This window comes from Phyllosticta citribraziliensis (genome assembly GCF_038025025.1).
Source record: "Phyllosticta citribraziliensis strain CPC 17464 chromosome Unknown J3D65scaffold_7, whole genome shotgun sequence".
Lineage (NCBI taxonomy): Eukaryota > Fungi > Ascomycota > Dothideomycetes > Botryosphaeriales > Phyllostictaceae > Phyllosticta > Phyllosticta citribraziliensis.
The window spans coordinates 1,553,627-1,565,697 of record NW_027117344.1 but is presented as its reverse complement, the minus strand read 5'-3'; the positions used below and the strand labels follow the sequence as shown (position 1 = coordinate 1,565,697).

At 54.1% G+C, this 12,071-nt stretch overlaps 4 protein-coding genes across 4 annotated transcripts; 2 read left to right on the top strand and 2 right to left on the bottom strand.

The window, feature by feature from the left end:
• The first annotated feature begins 633 nt into the window (after positions 1-633).
• Positions 634-3,067, top strand: J3D65DRAFT_410365 (kinase-like domain-containing protein). The gene is made up of 6 exons (XM_066796008.1): positions 634-798; positions 878-1,490; positions 1,547-1,790; positions 1,861-2,117; positions 2,170-2,649; positions 2,710-3,067. Exons 2-6 carry the CDS (start codon positions 916-918, stop codon positions 3,041-3,043), a joined length of 1,890 nt encoding a protein of 629 aa, XP_066654675.1. The 5' UTR covers positions 634-798; positions 878-915; the 3' UTR covers positions 3,044-3,067.
• Positions 3,068-3,466: 399 nt separating this feature from the next.
• Positions 3,467-4,505, bottom strand: J3D65DRAFT_627941 (metallothionein-I transcription activator). Its single transcript, XM_066800586.1, has 2 exons — positions 4,088-4,505; positions 3,467-3,941 (listed from the first exon to the last, which is right to left on the bottom strand). Exons 1-2 carry the CDS (start codon positions 4,276-4,278, stop codon positions 3,917-3,919), a joined length of 216 nt encoding a protein of 71 aa, XP_066654674.1. The 5' UTR covers positions 4,279-4,505; the 3' UTR covers positions 3,467-3,916.
• Positions 4,506-4,519: 14 nt separating this feature from the next.
• J3D65DRAFT_410257 (cytosolic Fe-S cluster assembly factor NAR1) lies at positions 4,520-6,999 on the top strand. Its single transcript, XM_066796006.1, has 2 exons — positions 4,520-4,790; positions 4,849-6,999. Exons 1-2 carry the CDS (start codon positions 4,686-4,688, stop codon positions 6,742-6,744), a joined length of 2,001 nt encoding a protein of 666 aa, XP_066654673.1. The 5' UTR covers positions 4,520-4,685; the 3' UTR covers positions 6,745-6,999.
• Positions 7,000-7,024: 25 nt separating this feature from the next.
• On the bottom strand, positions 7,025-10,600 carry J3D65DRAFT_627938 (ankyrin repeat-containing domain protein). Its single transcript, XM_066800585.1, has one exon. It carries the CDS (start codon positions 10,461-10,463, stop codon positions 7,254-7,256), a length of 3,210 nt encoding a protein of 1,069 aa, XP_066654672.1. The 5' UTR covers positions 10,464-10,600; the 3' UTR covers positions 7,025-7,253.
• Between the last annotated feature and the right edge of the window lie 1,471 nt (positions 10,601-12,071).

The window sequence follows — 12,071 nt, the reverse complement described above, 5'->3', positions numbered from 1 at the left end:
AAATAGGCGAGAGACGCGCCAACTACATGTACGGGCGGACAACACTACATACAGTAGGTACACGACAGTGAAAGATGAAAATGAATCGTCTCGACTCGACTCGACTCGGCCGTCGTCATAGCTAAAGGGGTCCTCGGCACTTGGTCGGTTTGACTACGACCCCGGCTGCGACACGTCGAGATCCACTCGCTGCCATGGCACATTGCATTGCCCGCAGCCGCGCACAACACCACAGCACCACACGGTCAGAGTCCATGTTGAAAGTAGAAGACACAGAGTGCTTTTTCCTTGCAGCCGCGCTATCGATACGATACGGCCATGGCGTTTGCGTGCGAGGCCAGCCCAGTGGGTGTGACTGACCCCCCCCCCTTCCGTGCCTCAATTCGGTCAGAGTGCCCGTGTGTCCCCTCCTCCCCCTCTCCATAGACATCTGGCCCAATTCGCTTCCTTCTCTCCCCAGACCGACCCCGAGCAGAGCGCGCGACCTGGTTCCTGAGTCCGAGCCTTTTTTTCTTGCACCTGCAACCTCCTCTCCCCCTCTCCCACACTCTCAAGTGTGAACCTCCGCCTGTCCAGCTTCCTGGGTTGCCCCGTCTTTCAGCTCCCGCCGCCTTCACTTCAGGCCGCCTCCACGCTCGCTGTGAACGCCATTGCCACCGCGCCCTACAAGGTCCCGCGCTCCAACTCCTCGACACCCTCGACCTCCCGCTGCCGCGGCTCTCGACGATCCAAAACGCACCAATAACCTCCTGTCCGCTGTTGGCGGACCGCCGCTAGACCGTGAGAGCACACTTCCAGGTAGGGGTCCTCCGTTCCGCTAACCCCTCATCCCCTCCTCCCGCGACAGGCATTTGAGCTTACCTTTCGAGTGTCCCAGGATCCCCAGCTATTACTGCTCCTGCCACCCTGCCCATCATGCAGAACAATCAGCCGAATCGCCTACACCTAAACTTCGGCTTCAACAACGACCGGTCCAACCTCGCCGCGGAACCGGGCCGTGCATATCCCACTACCCCCTCAACCTTCCCTCAGCCCGTCTATCCAAACCAGAATGGCCAGCAGGAGGTCTGGGGAACTCAGCAAGCAAACGCCGCCTCATACTTCATGAACGCCCAAGGAGGTTACCAGCCCCAGTTCCAGCCGGGCATGCAGGCGCCCGCCGCCTACCGCCAGCCCGCCGGCTACGACGCCAACGGACTTGTTCACCAATTCTCTAATCAGAATCTGGGCACGCCGCGCTCCGGAAGCCCTTACGGCAGACAGCCCTCCCCGAATCCCCACCGCCCCAGGACCGCGGGACAACAGCAACACGGCAACTTCTTGACGCCCCAGATGCCTGGTCAAAGGCCTGCGCTCAACGATGAAGAGGCTCCTCCCAAGAATCCCGACAAGTATGCAGACAACATCAACAAGCGAGCCAGGCTTTCCACTGGATTGGTTCAAGACTTCTTTAAACAGAGTGTGCAACGCGCCCGCGATCGCAACGCAAGGTAAGTCTGACGCCCGCTTTGTAGCCTGCGGCTCGAACTGACACTGGGACTTGCAGAGCGCTCGAGCTTGAGCAGATCATCTCAAATCCCCAGATCTCGGACTCGAAGAAACAGAAGAAGCTGGAGGAAGTACAGCAGGCAGAGTTGAGATTCCTGCGGTTCTTGCGGACAAGGGAAAGACCGGAGAATTTCCTCACAATCAAGATCATCGGCAAGGGTGCTTTCGGCGAGGTCAAACTCGTGCAGAGGAAGAATGACGGCAAGGTTTATGCCTTGAAGTCGCTGATCAAGGCTGAGATGGTGAGTGGAAACTCGGTAATCTGGTCGTGACGAAGAGGCCGGTGATGGCTGTGATTCTAACCGTTTACAGTTCAAAAAAGACCAACTCGCCCACGTCCGCTCGGAACGTGATATTCTCGCCGAGTCCGACAGCCCCTGGGTCGTCAAGCTCCACACGACTTTCCAGGACAGCACATTTTTGTACATGCTCATGGAATTTCTTCCTGGCGGTGATTTGATGACCATGCTCATCAAGTACGAAATCTTTACCGTCGACATCACTCGCTTCTACATGGCCGAACTGACCCTGGCCATTGAGGCGGTACACAAACTTGGCTTCATTCATCGGTCAGTTTTGACTTTCGGAATGCGTGTCAAAAACATGCTAACGTGACGTCAGTGACATCAAACCCGACAATATTCTCCTTGACCGCGGAGGACACATCAAGCTTACCGATTTTGGCCTCTCTACCGGCTTCCACAAGGAGCACGAAGCATCATACTACCAAAAGCTCTTGGCCAACAACACCAAGCAATCAAACCGCGAGAACCGCAATTCCGTCGCCATTGACCAAATTCAACTTACTGTTAGCAACCGCACCCAGATCAACGAGTGGAGGAAGTCTCGCCGTCAGCTTGCCTACTCGACTGTTGGCACCCCCGACTACATTGCTCCTGAGATCTTCAGCGGCAGGGGCTACGACTACTGCTGTGACTGGTGGTCTGTCGGCACTATCATGTTCGAGTGTTTGATCGGCTGGCCCCCGTTCTGCGCTGAGGACGCTCACGACACATACCGCAAGATTGTCGACTGGCCGCGCCACCTTCACTTCCCTCCGGACCAACAGCTTGATCCCGTGTCCGAGGACTTCATCAGAAGGTTTGTCCCCCCATTCTAAAAAATGCTCACGTTTCTTGGCTGATCATTGGACTGCAACAGCCTTATCTGCGACGCTGACCACCGCCTTGGCCGCATTGGTGGAGCTGCTGAGATCAAGAAGCACAAGTTCTTCGAAGGCGTCGAAAGGCCAAGGGGTGTCGGCTGGGATGGACTGAGGCGCATGCGTGCGCCCTTCGAGCCTAAGCTGCAGTCCAACGTCGACACGCAGTACTTCCCCATCGACGAAATCGATCAACAAGACACGTCGGCGGCGCTGCGCGCTGCCACGGCAGCTCAAGCTGCAACTCCCGGCGGCGAAGACCTTGCTGCCGAGATGAGCTTGCCGTTCATCGGTTACACTTACAAGCGCTTCGACGCATACAAGGGCTCTTAGAGGAGCAGATTTTCGCCATCAGATTTGGTGGCTGCATCAGATGGGTTTCACTCGAAAACGAATGCGTGATGCATAGAAAAGGAACACAGTAACCGGCAGCACAACAGAAGGGTACGGAACGGTAGAAACGTAAGCTTGCGGCGCGGGCTTTTGTTCAGACCTAAACCCCTGCTGCTCTTTTGTCTGACTGGTTTTTCTTGTGGGGGAAAGAGCCCCATGCCTCTCCAAACCCTCTCTCGGCACTGATTGAATCGGAGTTTACAACCTACGGAGCGTTGCTTCGGAAGGAAAGGAAGAATTGGAATGGTCAATCGAATGCGAAGCATGCGCGCATGGACGAAGTGGAACGACGTGGACGTGGAACGGTATCGGCAGATAGTACAAGTCTCCAGCTCTGAACATAAATGGCACAAAAAAGAACTTCCATGTTTCTGGCTTTCTTGGTGGCCAGGGTCGTGAATTCTTTGCAATGACAGGAACGGCCTCTAGGAGCGTGAGAGCTGCGAGCCCTGGTATATATTTTGAAAAGCTACGCCATGAACTAGTGCATTGAACCCTTCCATCCCAAAAACAAAATTACGCCATGGGTACCGCTCCAGCCTATCGCCTTGATAACCAGGTAACCAGCTGTGCTGCCGGTGGGAGCAATTGTCCAACCCCAATTCCATGTTGCAGGGAGCGAGAGAAGGCAGGGGGCAATGGTTTGGTGGGTGTCCATATTGAAAGCATCGTTCTCTTTCTCTTTCATCTAGAGATGCTTGCGAGTGTGGTAGCAATCTTTCCCCGCGCAGAAGTGGGTGGGAGTCTCGTGGCAGTTTGCGGAGTTGATGGATGTGTTTGAACTCGAATGAGCTGGAGGGAAGCTCGAGAAGCCTAGCGGGCTTCGAATTGGACCATCCTACAAGACACAAAGTGTTAGACTGGTCTCAAGCAAGGTTGTTGGGTTGTGCTGCAGGGCACGGCTTCTAGTCCACCATGCTCTTGCGCTGCTTCTTGTGCGGCCTTGCGTTGCCGTTCTCTTTCCCTGTCAAGTCTGAGGCTTACCTATTTGTCCGCTCCTTGTAGAGAACACGGTGGCCGCACTCGCGACACATGATCTGCTCGCCGCGCTTGACCGTCACTCGCGCGTCGCAGTCGCCGCACACGTAGTGCACAGGCTTGATGGTCTCCTCAAAGGTCGGGCGCGAGGCACCGGGGGCCGCGGTCTGCGAAGGGGGCTGGTAGGTTTGGGACATGGTTCCAGTGGGTGAGAGTGTGATTCTTGGGGCGAGATCGAAAGGGCGTGAGCAACAGCGTTGGATCGTGAAGTTGAATGGTGTTGGCGGCGGAGAAGAAAAGGCGAGGACGCGCTCCGCGGCTCAAGGCCCTGGAAGCCGCATGCAGCAGGCGGTGAGAAGTGGCACTTGCGGTGCCGCGGAGAAGGCGCTGACAAAACAAGCTTATCGATAGGCCGACGTCGGCCGCCACTGGACTGCGCGATGACGGATAGCGGACCTCTTCAATTATTAACGGCAGAAACGCTTTGCTGTACGAACTATTTCCGCGCTGCTTTTTCGTCCTTCTCTCTCACATCCCACGATACCCCTTCACTGCGCTTTATTTTGCAAGAGTTGTTGTTCTTGTCACATACCCCACATTCGCCATGAGCGCCATCCTATCTGCCGACGATCTAAACGATTTCATATCGCCCGGCGTCGCGTGCATCAAACCGATTGAAACGCTGCCAGCACAAAACGAGGAGACGTCGGTAGGCTCTCACCATCTGATAATCTCTCGCCTCTCGCACACGACTTACGGTTTCACAGAACCCTTACGAAGTCACGACAGAAGACAAGGTCGCCGCCGCAAACCCTCCACCCGCCCAGATCTCCCTCACAGACTGCCTCGCCTGCTCCGGTTGTGTCACCTCTGCAGAAGCTGTCCTCGTCTCGTTACAGTCGCACACAGAAGTATTGAATACCCTCGACGCGCACCCAGAACTGCCGCTGCCGTGGCTCGCACAACAGAATGGATGGGGCGCGAACGGGACGCATCATCGGACAGGCGCTGCACCCAATGGGTTCGGTGACTCGACAGGGGATGGAAGAATATTTGTCGCAAGTGTCAGCCCACAAGCGCGCGCCAGTCTCGCGGCTACATATGGCGTCAGTGAACGAGAGGCGGGACATATGGTCGAGCAGCTCTTGAGCGGACCTCATGGCATGCGAAGTGGGGGACACCATGGTAGTGGATTTACCTGGGTTATCGACACGAACACGGTGCGAGAGGCGGCACTCGTCCTCGCCGCTGACGAGGTCGTGTCTACGTTCTCGCCAACATCGACACCAGTGCCGGGAGATGGTTCTTCTTCAACTCCGCCTAAGAAACCCATCCTCACGTCGGCGTGTCCAGGGTGGATTTGCTATGCTGAGAAAACACACCCATACGTCCTTCCTCACCTCTCCCGCATGAAGTCACCGCAAGCCCTTGCCGGAACGTTGATCAAGTCCGTACTATACCGCAAGTATGGCATTCACCCTTCGAAAGTATGGCATTTGGCCGTCATGCCATGCTTCGACAAGAAACTAGAGGCCTCGCGGTCCGAACTCACCTCCAACTCATGGCTACCATCTTCCGAACAACCAGACGACGGCATCAGGGACGTCGACTGCGTCATCACTGCGCGTGAACTCATTATGCTAGCTCAATCTCGCAACACCTTCTTCCCTCATCTCCCACGCGCTCCCTTGCCCCGCTCACATCGCCCAAGATTTCCCGACCCCACCATCGACACCTTTCTTTTTCCACGTCGTCGGACTCGGAACGGCCCCGCGGCCGCTGGTCCTTCTGGCGGCTACCTGTACCACATTATGCAGACATTTGCCGCGCAAAATCCTGGTTCCTCGCTTCACACTGAGCGCGGACGGAACGCGGACGTGGTAGAGTACATTCTGCGCGCGGCAGATGGCTCCACTATCATCAAGAGCGCACGCTTCTATGGCTTCCGCAATATCCAGAACCTAGTGAGACGACTAAAGCCGGCTCGTGCGAGCAGACTTCCCGGTGCGGCTGCGAGAGGAGGAGCGAGGAGACCCGGCGGCGGCGCCGTTGCAGGAAGAGGAGGAGCTGACACACAGGGCGATTACGCTTATGTGGAAGTCATGGCATGCCCTGGAGGTTGCACGAACGGCGGAGGCCAAATCAAGGTCGCAGATCTCGCGGAAGTGCGAACAGAAGGCGGTGCTGAACAAGGAATGGAAGAGCAGGAACAAGAGGCCCCAGCGATAAAGGCCAAGCCAGGTCCGCAAGAGCAGAAAGAATGGTTGTCAAAGGTCGACGAGGCATACTTCTCCATGTCATCAGCATCAGAGGATGAAGATGTCGAAGATGTCGACATGGACGGTGTCCATGCGTCTGACGGCTCGTCCAGCACAGATGTTGATATGAGAGACCTCAACGCCGCGCTGGACGACGCTATGGACGTGGATTCGCGCATGACGGACACCGCGACCGCAAAGCAACCTCCTGCAGCCGGTATCGATGCCTCTGCTCCTTACATCCACGGCATATTAGAGCACTGGGCACAAATCACCGGTATCGATGCCGACACTCTGACTATGACGAGCTACCGGAAGGTCGAGAGTGACGTTGGCAAGAAGAGCAAGGTCAGCGATGTGGAAAGGGTCACGGGGTTGGCAAGCAGCATTGGCGGAGGCTGGTAACGGATGCAATGTAGCGACGAGGCATGCGATTTGACCCTTCTCTCTGGGGATTTAGAGGTTGGTTATACGGACATGGGCGTTAAGACTTCTCTTGTGTATATGGAAACTGGGACACGATAAACTCTGGGTGGCTGCGAAAGACTGTCGTTGGAAATGAGCTGCACTGGTGTACATTTCGGCGTCAGGTCGCGGTCGAAGGTTAAAGACTGGACTCCCTGACTTCATTTGCATGGTATTACGAGCTTAGGGAAAAGATGAGATGGAGCACCCCAAGATTTAGGCTTCCTGAAGACCGTAATCAATATTGGGTAACTGTCTGAAGTCGCCTATCCTCGTCCATGCTAATGTTGTGTTTTTGGGCATGCGATCAATATTGGCTTTGTCTGACATACGAACATCTTTCTTACACACTATTGGTCATGGATGGTCCTCTCTCTAATGATAGCTTCTCTTTCACCAATACCTTTGATTCGACACCTCCAAAAGATCCTCCAGAAAACCCATTCCCATCATCGACCCATCTTGCCATGTCTTGGCCAAATAGGATCGACCAATGGAGCAGGTGGTTCATCCAAAGAGATGACCGGTTGCGCAGGCTTTTTGAAAGATGAGCGCCGCAAATAATTCACCACCTGCAACCGATCGTTGTGGACTGCGTAGTCCAGCGGCGTCCGACCCTCACTGTCTTGTTCGTATGCAGCTCCAAGCTTCTCCAACAGCAACGCGACGACTTTCACGTGGCCCATGGCGGCAGCGTAGAACAGCGGCGTGCGGCCCCACGCGTCGGGCATGTTGACGCCTCTTCTCGAACGGGAACAGAGAAGCTGCACCGTGTCGGCGTGCCCAGCCTGCGCGGCGTGAGAGAGCGCTGTGCGCTGGGACCTGTCCGTCGAGTCCAGTTGCAGTGCCCTTGAAGCCAGCATCATCTCCATCGTGACCGTGTCTCCGCGTTCCGCAGCCAAAGACAGGGCAGTGCGGCCTTCGCGATTGACGGCGTTGACATCGGCACTGTACTTGATCAACTGCCGCGCTGCATCTCGGCTTCCCAGTCCAATTGCAAGTGCCAATGGGGTCGCGCCATCGTTATTCGGCCTGTTGACGTCGGCGCGCAAGCCGCAGCTCTCGACCAAAAACTGCAGTGCTTCTGTCCGATTTCCTTGCGCGGCCATTGATACCGCCGAGTTGCCAGAGCGACTGAGCGATGTCATATCCATGCCTGGCACTCCTCTCAGATACCTCAGCACGTCGCAAGACCCGCCAAAGGCAGCTACGATCCACAGTGTTTCGTCGAGTGAAGTGCGATGGTGGATGTTCGCGTGCGCCCGTTCAATTAGCAGCTTGACGCAAGCTACGTGCCCGTCCATAGCCGCATGTAATAGTGGCGTGTGGCCTTGGAGGTCAGTGTCTCCAACGCCATTTCCGCCTGTGAATCCGAGAATGGCATCCAGGAGCTTTTCATTGCCCAGACGGGCGGCCCAGGCAAGAGGCGTGAGGCCGGCGAGGTCGCTTTGGATGAGGCTTGGCCTAGGTCTAAATTCTGACGCTTTCTCGAGGACAAGTTTTACGACGCCCAGATTGTTGTTCGTGGTAGCGTAGAGAAGTGGTGTGTTGCCCCATTTGTCTGCAACAGTAAGGTGTTCAGGGGCGACGGAAAGATCATAGGAGCTCCGGTAGTTGAGGAGGACCTGGGTCAATTCGACATTGTTTTGCCTTGTGGCAAGGGTGAGGACGTTCCCATATTCACCAGAGCCTTGAAGATTCAGATTCTTTTGTGAAAGAAGCTTGGCGGCGATTGACGTGCGCTGTCTCTCAAGGGCTCCGCGGATAGGAGTCCTCCCAGAGGAATCAGGTATGTTGCCATCGGCTCCGTAGCGAAACAACATGTCAAAGATCTTCTCGTGGCCTTCGCTGGCCGCAATCATCAGAGCTGTCTTGCCAACAGGGTTCGTCTTGTCGTCGCGGAAGAGGCCAAGCTTGGACAGAGTCTCGAATCTTATTCTTCCCAGAGCGTTGCAATCTCTTTGATCGACGATCGCCCTGATCCCAAGACTTCGTTCATTTACATCGTTGTTGTCAAACAGACGAGTCTTCAGCAGTTCTGCCAGGAAGTCGTAGTCTCCACGTTCAGTAGCTGTGGCTAATATCGTCTCACCCAAGGCGTTGCAATCCGCTGCCTTCAACAGATGTTTTCGTTTCAGAAGTTCTGTCACAGCAGACGTATGGCGTGCCCGAAATGCCCAGTAAAACGCTGAACTGCTCTGATGACTACTAGGGGAAGATCCCAGCAGTCTTGCAACACTCGAGCTGTGGTGGTAATAGCAGGCGATGACGAGGTGATCGAGCCTTTGTAGATCTTCTCTCAGCTCTGTGTGAACTCGATTCGAGCGACAAATGATCCAGTTCCTGAGGTTTTGCTTTGCTGGATTGCAGATTTCGTTTGCTGCATCATGTAACTCCTGGGAGATCGGTTTCCGAGCCTCGCATTCAGCAAAATGGTAAGTCCAAGCCGTTGCGGCGTAGTTGAAGAAAGGGTTTTTGCGCTCCAATTCGGCGACCAAATTTTCCTCGGTCTGCTGTTTACTGGCCATGTGGCCTTGGAGATCGAAATGAGTTTTGTTGAAATCAGGACTCCCGAGGTGTTCCACGCAGACTTGTGCAACAAAGCTGTGGATGGTGGCCTCCATCTCTGTCGTTTCGACATCAAGAACTTCCATGGGTTCGTAGTTGCGATCGTTTAGCCAAGCACTTGGCTTTCGTTGCAAAATAAGCTCTTTGAGCGACTGGTGGAAGATCCCCATGACACCAGAAGGCTCGACGCGAACAAAGTCTTTAATCGCGCCACCTAGCTTCTCAACAGCCATTCCAGCAAGGCGGTTTCCAACCGAAATCATCCGGAGAGCTGCCTGAAGCTCGATCAGAGCCAGTGGTCGCTGTGCCACTGCCAAAAACTGGAGGGCGCGTTCCAGTAGGGGACTCTTGTTCTTTTCAAACATCCTCCCATAGATGCCATGGAGAGACTTGGGCAACAAGTCAACCATTTGAAGGTTGTACTCGGGTGAGAGACTGAGATCTAGCTCGTTTACCACCAGCCTGATCCAGAGAGCGTTGCCGTCGGCTTTTTGCGCGATCTTCTTGATGATGCTATCTCGATAGTTGCTATTCAATGCGCTTTGTGAAGGGCGCCTGTTGATCCAGTAGTCAGCAATTGTAGAATCCCTATCGAGAGAGCGCGGTTGAGTAATCGAAAGGATTTTCTCGCCAGGAGCCATGGCTTCGAATTTCTTCTGCTGTCGACAAGCAAAGAAGGCTTTGAATGGAAACATGGTTCGGATTCTCTGGAAGACCTCTAAGGTCTTTGTTTGTGACTCGGTAGTACATTCGTCCAGTGCGTCGATGAGAATGTAGATTGGGCATCCAGAACATTGAACAAGATTTTCGAAGACTGCGACAAAATTTTCCAGTGATGGCTCAATGGTGGACTTGGTATCCAGGTCTTTTAGCGACTCGACAACAAGGTCCTGAAGGTCCGGCCTCGATTCGATGATTTGAGCGGCTAAGCTGGAAAAAAGGCCTCTGGCCTGCTTCCTTTGGTCGTCGTCTCTGCAGTAGTAGAAGCAAACCATGGCTGGGCCGTTGCTCCAACGACTTTGATTCTTTCGCAGATGCTGGATGAAATATTTGGTGGTGGTTGTCTTTCCGCACCCAGGCGCGCCAGACATGACGAGAAATCTGGAATTCTCATCCTGAAGCCACTGCTGAACTTTGGTATCCGAATGGATCCATGCGAAGCTTCGTTCTGGGGTCTCATCAAGCTGCAAGCTGCTCTCGAAAGCTTGCTCTGGCTTTAAGCCCTGTCCCAAGAACTCGCGAACTAATGACGTTGTGAGCAAATAGCTCACCGCGAGGAAAGCAAACAAGCTTACTATTTTTCTCTTCGGGCGACTCCATGCCGTCCACTTTCTTCTTGACATCGTAAAGCATGTCGAACCCGTTGTAAAGAATCTGCTCATACAGCAGCTTAGAGTTGCGCGAGAAGTCGTCCATCATGGAAGAAATCTCGCCCGACTCGAACACCGCACGCGTGATGAAGGAACTTCTGCTGAGTAGGTCGGAGATCTTGAAGAAGAATTGGAACAAGATGTCGTAAATTTTCACAAGGGTCTGAGTACACCGAATTAGCACTTTGATTGACATAACCCATGTTTCAAGGTCCAACTCTACCTTGTGAATGGATTCATTGTTTCTCTTCGACGCTATTTGGTCGCATTGATTGACTGCCGGAATGCTGACAATGAGATCGTTGATTTTCGTCTGAATACCTTCAGAAGCTTCGGCGAGGGACATTGCAATCTTATTCGATTGTTAGTCGCCTAGACAGTTGTGACGCTCGAGTACGTGTATACACTCACTCCTAGTATTGACTTCAAAAGTCCAACAGCGGTAGAAGCATGTCCGCTTTTGTCGAGGCTCGAAAGAGCAGTTCCAATCTCCACGACCTTCGTGAATTCGGTCAGGGCCGGTTTGGCTTTGGTAGCCAAACGACGAGATCTATCTTTTGCAAGGTGGTTTGCATTGCTCTCTGTGAGCCAACTCATCAGCTCTTCAGGTGTGTTGGCCCTGTTTTGCTCAATGAGAAGTATCATGTCGGCAGGCCTTTCTTGTATGGCTTTGTCGTGGGCTTCGTCATACGCAGACTTCCGACGCGGAGCGTAGTGAGTTGGGATCACTTCAAGGCTCTGGGGACAACTAGCCTGATTCGTCTGTGGGTAACCAACAGGTTGAGAATTGCTCGGCTTGTGACGGTCGTAACTGTTCTGGAGAGAGCTTGATTGCTTCCTCCCCGTGAGGCCGGGAGGAGGCCCGGGATTGACCGGTCTGGCATGGGCACTGCTCTGAAGAGAACTTGGCTGTCTCTTCTCTGCGAACGCAACAGGAAGGCCAGAATTGGATGAATTGGGATAGAGATTGCCGTTCGACTTCAGCCTCATCGGAACACTAGGAAGTGCATTGCCCTGGTGGTGAGTTGACTTGTCCCCGGTCCGGCCAGGGACGTCCGAAGGCTGCGAGTGTTTGATTTTGCGAAGGAAACCGAGAGGCATAATTGAGATGTCCTGCACGCTCAAATAGAAACAGATAAGATGTGGACAAAAATGAGTATCGTCTGAATTGACAGATGGAAAGATAGGTATAACAAAATCCAACTCGACAGTGGAATCTTTATACTCGCGAGCCTCTCGAAGACATTTCTATCTTAGAAATGGGCGTTCTCGTTTCCCAAGGCCGTCCGCCAGCATCCCGTCTCCCGCGGGCGCCTATGCATCGTGAAC